Genomic DNA, 9,429 nt, shown 5'->3' on the forward strand with positions numbered 1-9,429 from the left:
TTTTAACCGTATAAAAATCAAAGTTTTCATTATTATTCTTATTATGTTTTGCATTTTGTAGTTTTACAAACGCATCGAAAAGGAAGACGGAAACACGTGGTCGGTTGTTGTGAAATCTGATTGGCTGATGCTGACTCATTTTGCGGAGGGAAAGTTCAAAATTGTAGTATCAGAAACGGTCACTGACGTTAGAAGAAGCAATGACCAGACAAGCGTAAGTAAAGTTTTTATTTCACTGCATGTAAAGTAAATTGCATTTTGAGTATTATGCTCGTGCTAAACATCGTGTTATAGTTCACGTTAGCTACTTGTCTACGGAATCCAGAGAAGAGATTATTAGTTGACTTAGCCGTAACGTTAGCCAGGGGCTAATAAGCCGTCTAGCCAATGGCTTTGTTAACGCACCATCGCTTCCTGTAATGAAACGCTAACAATGCGCTGTGCTAATGAAAAGTGATTCTTTTTTTCAGGAAGGGCAAAACCCCCCGCAGGCCTCCACCCAAAAAGCCTTCTAGCAACCAGAAAGACCCGGTTGGAGTGAGTCACTGAGTTGTTTAATAAGATGATTATCAGGCAACACAGCCTGAGTAATTCATTACTTTTGGTGGGGGGGTTGTACGTCAATATTTGTTCATTTGTAACGTTAACTGTATTGTAAAGGCTGATGCTAATTTAATCGTTTTTCTAAAAGTTACAATGATCAAAGGGAAGTAACGGCATAAATACGCACTACCTGGAACACATGTGACTTATGTACTTTTACTCAGGTGTACTGTCGTGTACGACCCCTGGGTACGGAAAACGAGGAGTGTTGCATTGAGGTGATCAGCAGCTCCACCATCCAGCTGCACGCCCCGGAAGGCTTCAAAACAAACCGCAATGGAGAATACAAAGAGGTAAACATTTAGTCAGCCCGGACAGAGGAGCGGCTCCTCCTCTGCACTGAAAGGAGCTAGTTGAAATGATTTATGGATGCCTCTTGGACAGCTCACTTTGGAAGCATTCAAGGCCATATCTACCTGGAAGGAAACCTGATAACAGGACCTTTTTTGTAAAAGTGAAAGTACTAGTAGTAAACAATGGGCTTGGAACTGAGTGACACAGAAAGGCTGTGGAAATCAGAAAGTACTGAGAGACAAAATAGAATGTCGTTGGTTTAAGGAATTTTAAGGGGTTTACTGATAAGAAAAATATATAGTACCAGCCTTATTCTTTTAATGTAGTACATTTCTTCTAAATATTTCAGTTTATCTCTCTTTGCTTATCAGACACAGTATTCCTTCAAAAAAGTCTTTGGAGTTTCGGTATCTCAGAGGGAGCTGTTTGAGCATGTGGCTAAGCCGCTTGTCGACGACCTCATTCATGGAAAAAATGGTAAGAGCACTAACCAGCCTCGGAAAGAAGCCACATTAAAAATAAGAACAGTTAAACTATCCTAATTTGTCTGCTTAATATGAGTAATTTGGCTCTCTCACTGAGCTTTCCTGCATTTTGTTCAGGGACCAGGAACTCTTTAGCTTTGAGGTTGTGATTGGAAGTTGATTCTTTTCCTTTCTGGGTGTTGCAGGTCTGCTCTTTACATACGGGGTCACAGGAAGTGGAAAGACGTTCACCATGACAGGCTCTCCAGGTCAGGGTGGACTTCTGCCTCGCTCACTTGACATGATCTTCAACAGTATTGGACCATACCAGGCCAAAAGATATGTAAGAGAAAAACTCTTAAGATTATTGTTGACCATCTCTTGTACTCAACATGCTCACATTACTTTGTGAAACCTGTATATTTGTTTATCTAATTTTATACCTCCTGGTTTTTCAGGTTTTCAAGACAGATGACAAAAATGGTATGGACATCCAGAGTGAAGTCGACGCTTTGTTAGAGCGCCAAAGACGGGAGAACAACTTGTCTGCTCCTAAAACATCCTCCTCCAGGTAAGTCTGAGTCCTATGAAATGCCAATATTCTGTTACAACAAAACTGATATATAATATGAAAGTCAATTCTTTGATTTCAGGCAAAAGACTGATCCTGAGATTGCTGACATGATTAAGCCGGAGGAGGCTTATAAAGCAGATGATGTGGACGAGGACAGCAGCTACAGCGTTTTTGTCTCCTACATAGAAATCTACAACAACTACATCTACGATCTCCTGGAGGAAACTCAGGAGGATGCAATCAAACCAAAGTGAGTTCAGGAAATGGAAAACAAAAAAGAACACAATTTAGATATATAAATGCATTTAAAGACACTCAAATTTCTATCTAGATTGTAGTTAGTTATGTTATGTCAGAGTAGCTGGAAGACAAAATTATTGTCTTTTTCTTTTTACTAGGTGGAATGTTGGAGGCACACCTGTGCGCCAGAACACTGAGTTCATGTATGTGACCAGTGAATACTCGTATATCAGACTAGTGGCCTGATTAAGATGAACTTTCCCTCTGACAAGCAAATGTGCAATCTAGCTTGTACGAGGAAACTTGTCAACTCTGGAGATATTCAACATAAAAATGTTGGGGGGAATCTAAAACCAGACATGGCCGTGTCCGATCTGAAAAGCCTTGTAGATTACAGCCAGATGTGAAATACACAAAAACACAATACTGCATTAATGAGTTGGTTTTTGGCACAAGCTTCTCATGCCCTACTTAAGTTTTGCAAATATAAGAAATCAGAGAACAATACTTTTATCAATCTGATTTTATTTATTAATGTACAAAACGCCAATCTAAGCAGAGGTGTCAGGATTTACTTTTGAGGGCCCAATTTTATTGAGTTTTTAAAGCCAAAGCTCTAACAAGTTGAAGCACAAGCAGTTGTACAATAACTGCCTGAATAAAATTGTCAAACTGTCAAGATAACAATAAAAAACAAAGGCTCTGATAAAGCAATGAGTCAAAAATGTGAATCTGTGCAAGCATTCAGTGCCAAATTTTGGTGCTCTGTGCTATGGACTCATTAGTCAGAAAATATTACGTTTTGTTACACGTCCCCACACAAGCAGGTGGACAGAGATGCTGATTGTAGGCTATACAAGGTAATGTCTCCAGTGTTGAAAAGTGTTTCTTTAGTCCTGAAAATTATTTCAATTACCCTGCTGCTGCTTGTAGTCTCTGTTATGGCAAAGCTTCTGAATGTCCTTAAACTTGCTTGATGTTTCTTTGGATGGCGCTTCATGATTCTAACTGCTTGATTATTTTTCATGGTTTGAATCAAGCAACATAAATACCCACACCCCCTCAAAACGCTTGATCCTGCGAGTAACGCTTTTATTTTCTCCATGTAGACCACCTCAATCTAAAATCCTCAGAGAGGATCAGAATCACAACATGTATGTGGCTGGCTGTATGGAGGTCGAAGTCAAATCTGCAGAGGAAGCATTTCAAGTATTCTGGAGAGGTAATTTGTTGTAAGATCTACATTTAGAAACCACTGAGTCTTATTTAAGACAATAAAGAAAAATACTGCACTGATGATTGTAGATGTGACTGACCTGGCACTGTTGGCCTCCGTGTCAGCTCTGGCCAGGAAATGACCCCCGTTAATCTTCTCTCTGAGCAGGTCTTGTAAGAGTTCACTGGATCGGTTGGAGTTTTATGTCTAAAATGGTTAAGAATAACTGAAATTGCATGTTAAGATGCTATCTATGAATAACCGTGGTTGAAAAGGGTTGCCTTTGCAATGTTGTTCCAGGTCAGAAGAGGAGGAAGGTTGCAAACACCTGCCTGAACAGAGAGTCCAGTCGCTCCCACAGTGTGCTCATTATAAAACTGGCTCAGGCTCCTCTCGATGCAGATGGCGACAACATTCTTCAGGTCTGTCGAAGCTGAACCAAGCGTTTCACCCAGAACTGTAGCCCTGTAATTCATATTTGGAGGAATAATACACATCAGTTTTGACAAGTATTTTCTGATTTTTGTGTCAGGATAAAAATCAGGTGAACGTCAGTCAGCTGTGCTTGGTGGACTTGGCAGGAAGTGAGCGCACCGGTAGAACTGGGGCAGAAGGCACCCGCATACGGGAAGCAGGTGGGTTACCAAAACATCAAAATTTCGTTATGTTTGTGGCTGAAGCTCCAGTGGAATTAAACAAAACTCTTGCCTTGCAGGTAACATTAATCAGTCTTTGCTGAATCTGCGGACGTGCATCGAAATACTTCGAGAAAACCAGATGTGTGGCACAAACAGGGTATGAATTACTAAAGCTGGATACTGTTGTTCTATTTGCAGATGAAACATGTAGCTAATGAAAGTTTTCTCTGACAGATGGTCCCCTACAGAGACTCAAAAGTAACCCACCTGTTCAAGAACTACTTTGACGGAGAGGGCAAAGTCAGGATGATTGTTTGTGTCAATCCCAAGGCTGATGACTATGAGGAAACCTTGGTAAGTTCATCCAGTCTCAGTTGCTTCACTTTGAATGAACACCCAAGTCACTTTTTGTCTAACACGCGTGATGTGTTCTGTTTGTCCAGCTGGTGATGCGGTTCGCAGAGATGACCCAAGAGGTGGAAGTGGCTCGGCCAGTGGACAGGCCCATATGTGGCTTTACCCCTGGTCGTCGCCATAGAAACCAGGCCTTTAAAGAGGAACTGTCTCGCAAGCTTGAGGAGCGTGGTGGTCCAGTTGACAGAGGTAAGTTACACACCGCTTATTCAAAATTATTAATTATTGATATTATTTTTTTATATTTCTTATTAATATTTTGTATGTCTATAATGCAGATGATTGATTTTACGTAGTCAAGTTGGTTCTCTTTGCTTCCTCAGATGTGCCTTCTGTTATAAGCCACCTGGTGCACAGCCTCCCACCTCTACCCTCCTCTGAGCTGACCGACCCTCACGACGACATCACTCTGCCCAGGCTGATCGAAGCTCTGCAGAACAGACACAGGATCAGGCAGATGATGATCGACGAATACAGCAAAGCAGGTGCCTGCTCACGTTTTAGCTCAGTCCTTCCCTCTCGGCTTTCACGGTGACATGAAAAGTTGGGTTTCTTGTTTTGCTCACATGTTCTCCCCTTCATGGTACTTTTAGCAAACATGATGAAGTCCATGCTTCAGGACCTGGACAACAACTTCAATTCCAAAGACAATTTTATTCATGAACAAAACGGCAAATTGCTAGAGAAGGAGAAAATCATCCAGAACAACAAGGCAGAGATCGAACGTTTGGAGAAAAGAACCAAGACGCAGGAACACAAGGTGAGACACTAAATCATTTAACCCTCGCACGACATGCTGCTTTGTAGATGTTTCTCACTTTCTTAAATTTCCCCCAATGGTTCTGTGCCAGATTGACATCCTGCAGAAAACAACTAAAATCTATGAGGACGACAAGCGATCGCTGAAGCAGGAGCTGGATACCAGAGAGCACAGGCTGCAGAGGGAGCTGTCTGACAAGAGACGCATGGAGCAGCGCATGCATGGCGTGGTCACAGACACCCAGCTCAAGTGGGAGAAAGAATGTGTGAGTTGCTCCTCTTACAAAACAAATGTTGAATTAAACTAAGTAGTCTTTGTGTACTATAGTCTGTTTACTGCCTTGGGTTATTTGTTTGTCATGCTTCAGCTTCCTCAGTGATCATTTCTACACTTTATTTATGCACTCCAACATTTTACCTTTTGCTGTGCAGGACAGACGTGTTAATGCGATGCAGCTGGAGATGCAAAACAAACTCTGGGTGAAAGATGAGAAGCTGAAGCAGCTGAAGGCCATCGTGACGGAGAGCAAGACCACATGTCGTCCCGATCCTCCACCGCGTCATACACAGCCAAAGAGGCCCTCTAGAGAGGACCGCCTCCCCGCGAAGAGATCAGCTTCGCCCTCGCCTCTCCCTGTACGTTGTATTGACAGTGCAGATCTAGAACACCCACTTGGCTCCGAATCAGTGTACCTGTTACTAAATATTGTGAGAAGACATGATGGTGGCAGTAGAAACAGAACTCTGTCCTTTCAAAGTTTATCGTTACAGTAACCTTCTCTGTTAAACTAAAACACTTTACTGATCACTGGACTAACATTACGAATCCCAATGTGACGGCAGGAGATGCATTTAATAATCACAGGAGTTTTCAAAGAGACCTTCACTCAAACAGAGCTTGGAAAACCTCAATCCTCTTTAGTTACTTGGTGCCCTTTAATCCCAGAAATATTTATCAATTCCATGTGCTGTTTTGGGCCCACCTGCCCCCTCCCCAGCCCCAGTAGTTCTTTGTCTGTGATAAACTCCATCTCTGTGTGGGAGCAGTGGGCAGCCAAGGACAGCAGGCAGGGTTACCTCTAGTACACCCACAAGAACTCAGTCCCCTGCAGGCACCTCAGGCAGGCGGGCCAGAAGGAGAGCTGCATGTTGGACTGGAGAGGAAGAGGAGGCCAACTCTCCAACATTTGTTGTAGACCTAAATGTGGGAAGCCACAGGTTCAGTGAGTTAGCTACAGGCAGCAGCAGCATGAGGTTGTGTAATGACAACTGCTAAACCTGATGAGGCTTTGTTTTCCCTCCACTAATCAGGGGAATATTACTACTGAAGATATCCTCAGCTATGTACCACTTTATACCAGTCTCATGACAGATATCTTTGTCAGGATTTAACGTAATCCTTTGCCCGAGTTTTATGTGTGTATGTTTTTCTTCTTAACTGCCATCGTGCTGTGTAGACGGCGACACCAGTGCGCCCGTTGCACCGTCGCTCCCGCTCTGCCGGTGGGGAGAAGTGGGTGGACCACAAGCCCTCCTCCAGCATGGACCTCGGTACGGTTTTGCAGCCCGTCATCCCCAATGCCATCCAGGTGTCTGCACCCAGTGAGAAGGCCCTGTCGAAGTGTGACAGATACTTGTTAACACATCAGGAGCTTGCCTCCGATGGCGAGATACAGACTAAACTCATTAAGGTAAGTTTTTGACAAAGTTTTCATAATAGCAAATGCTTTGCCTGATAATCATGTAGTTGGTTTCACTTCAAGTTTGAGGGGGGAAAAAAAAAATCATAATGCTGTCAGTTAAATTTATGTTTAACTTTGCTGTGTGTTTTCTCCTTTTTGGCAAATGAATTACACAAATGTGAGTGTAGGGAGGTGGAGGCAGAATCTGTAACCATGACTGTACAAACACTAACGGTTACACAACATGGATAGTGAAAAGGCAATCAGATGAACTGAAACAAAAACATCCACAAGACCTAACATCTGTGCTTGATTACTTACATGATGGGTATCAGTATTTCACTTTTTAATATCAGGGTTATTAGCAATAGCAGTATATCCCAACACCCCTCGGTGAACTTTTTCCCTCAACTGCACCCACAGTTTAGAGCTCGTCACTTATGCTTTAGACAATAATACCTTGTGCCCCACATAATACCTCACAAAGTTTTGTGTTTGAAAAAAAAAATCTATTTCCACAAGATGTTAACTGAATTTTCACTTTGTAAGAACTACAGGTTAAAGTTGACTTCGCTCATCCTTGTTCCTTCATTTTTTCAGGGTGATGTGATTAAAACCAGAGGGGGAGGACAGGCGGTCCAGTTCACCGACATTGAGACCCTGAAACAGGAGCTCACCACAGTCCCGAGGTAGCAGCCTACAGCCAGTTGTTAGCTACAGGTTGGCCAGATGTTTAGTGGCATTATAACATTTTCTTTTCCTTTTGCATTTGCCTCTGAAGCCGCAAAAGAAGATCTTCAGAAGGCAAACCTGCCAAAGGAGATGAAACAGATGGAGCCTGGACTGATGTGGAGACGAGGGTAGGATGATTATAATTGATTACGGTAGTCTCCAATAAACTGCCACTGCATTTATGGCATTGTGTCTCGGTTTAGAAAGCAGAACAATCATGTAATGAGCTTCAATTTACACGTGTGTGGAAGCTTTGTGGCCAATTTAAAACACATTTGAATGTATGTTGTATTTTTCTTGTTCTTGTAGGAAGAAATCTCATGATTCTGTAAAATTTGCCATAATTTACTATACTCAGGGGTTACGAAGAACAATTATTTTCATTATCTCCCGATTTCTTCATTAATCAATGAATTGTTTGGTCTATAAAATGTGACCAAGTTGTTTTGGACTGCTGGTCAGACATCTTTTATTAATACCGGCTGATAAATCACATACTAAAATGAAATTAATCTGTAATTATTTTATTTATTTTAAATTATTAAAATAATTATTTCAGATCTAAATATACAAAGTGCAATAACTAAACTACTAACTAAAAATGACTGGAGAGTTAAATAATACATTTTTAACAGTGTTTCAACAAGAACGTAAGCTTCATTTATCTTTTGTTTGCAGTGCTCTGTGGCTGTGGAGATGAGGGCCGGATCAAACATGGGCCCTGGCTATGAGCATCACGGTATCACCAAGTAAGCCCTCATCTTTTATAGACCTGAGAAAAGCATTTCTTCTGCAGTACGCTGTATTTGATTAACTGTGTCTCCTTTTACAGACGCAGAAAACCCTAAAAGCAGCTGCCTGCTGCTCCGGTGATCACTTCCCTCTGTGCTCACCTGGCTGTTGTGCAATAGTCTGAACTTTTTAATATTTAGCTCTAGTGATCATATTTAAACATTTTCCATGCTTTTATATATGCAAAAGTGTATATACATGGGTCACCAAAGCTACTTTATAAAGTATTTTATATGTTGTATTTGAACTAATAGAAAACAAGTGATATTTGATTTAATCATGGATGGTGGCAAATATTTAGTTTCTGTGGCCATGCTGCTGAAAAGAGTCTGTTTGCACATTTTGGGGAATTAAGTCACGTGTTACTTAGCACATGAGTAGACATTGATTTTTGTCCACTGCATACTGTTTGTGTGTTGATTGATGAATTCTGTTACGCTTCAAGTTTGAATAATCAAGTCTTTTTTTTGAATTTCTCTCTTGATCTGTAACATTTGCTTCTCCTGTCTTCACTGTACATTCGGGAATAAAATTCCTTTGAAGTACCAGTTTTTTGTGTTTATACACTTGAAAGAATACAATGCACGCTTGGGCTGACGGTGCATCATGCTCCAATCAACTGGCACCAGGATCCTTTCTGAACACCAGGTGGCAGCATAGGACAGTAGTACATTATAAATCTGACACAGGAGGGTTCATTTGCCCTGCAGGAACACTTGAGAGGCCCGGGATGCCTGACTCAGCTATGGGGAGGCATCTCTCAAACTTTACTACTCTGTCAGCATATTAATACAACAGGAAATACTACATGATTGTCACTGAAGACCTGCAGAGATTTTAACCATTGTCTGATAAAGTCTAACATGTCTAACAATCTAACTTTGGTTTGAGGATGGTTGGTTGTGCTGCTTAAGAACAGTCAGCCAAACTGTTGATAGACTAATGATGAGGCTGCCTGTTTATTTCAAAATGTTGCCTGAGAGATTTAATTTTGTGTTAGAACTCCGGCTGATCCTGTGCC

At 41.6% G+C, this 9,429-nt stretch overlaps 1 protein-coding gene and 1 non-coding gene across 4 annotated transcripts; both read left to right on the top strand.

Moving 5' to 3' along the window:
• The first annotated feature begins 109 nt into the window (after positions 1–109).
• On the top strand, positions 110–8,956 carry LOC124061862 (kinesin-like protein KIF23). 3 transcript variants are annotated; one of them, XM_046394153.1, is made up of 23 exons: positions 110–214; positions 471–537; positions 768–896; positions 1,269–1,374; positions 1,568–1,704; positions 1,820–1,932; positions 2,015–2,185; positions 2,334–2,378; positions 3,285–3,397; positions 3,692–3,813; positions 3,924–4,026; positions 4,107–4,186; positions 4,264–4,383; positions 4,473–4,632; positions 4,767–4,928; positions 5,037–5,203; positions 5,295–5,468; positions 5,635–5,838; positions 6,660–6,893; positions 7,485–7,573; positions 7,666–7,744; positions 8,295–8,365; positions 8,449–8,956. In XM_046394153.1, exons 1-23 carry the CDS (start codon positions 201–203, stop codon positions 8,462–8,464), a joined length of 2,676 nt encoding a protein of 891 aa, XP_046250109.1. In that variant the 5' UTR covers positions 110–200; the 3' UTR covers positions 8,465–8,956. The 3 variants fall into 3 exon arrangements, with proteins under 3 accessions (XP_046250109.1, XP_046250110.1, XP_046250111.1); XM_046394154.1 differs by having other exon boundaries at positions 7,675–7,744; XM_046394155.1 differs by lacking the exon at positions 2,334–2,378 and having other exon boundaries at positions 111–214.
• Positions 3,463–3,559, top strand: LOC124062648. Its single transcript, XR_006843987.1, has one exon. It is a non-coding gene; the product is annotated as a Z30 small nucleolar RNA (small nucleolar RNA).
• Positions 8,957–9,429: the final 473 nt, after the last annotated feature.

The sequence above is a fragment of the Scatophagus argus genome, chromosome 7 (assembly GCF_020382885.2).
Source record: "Scatophagus argus isolate fScaArg1 chromosome 7, fScaArg1.pri, whole genome shotgun sequence".
NCBI classification, from domain to species: domain Eukaryota; kingdom Metazoa; phylum Chordata; class Actinopteri; family Scatophagidae; genus Scatophagus; species Scatophagus argus.

Excerpts from the sequence above, each read along its gene's own strand:
- LOC124061862 (XM_046394153.1), top strand. Across the intron at positions 538-767 it reads ACCAGAAAGACCCGGTTGGA|GTGTACTGTCGTGTACGACC; the intron begins GTGAGTCACTGA and ends ACTTTTACTCAG. Across the intron at positions 1,375-1,567 it reads CCTCATTCATGGAAAAAATG|GTCTGCTCTTTACATACGGG; the intron begins GTAAGAGCACTA and ends TGGGTGTTGCAG.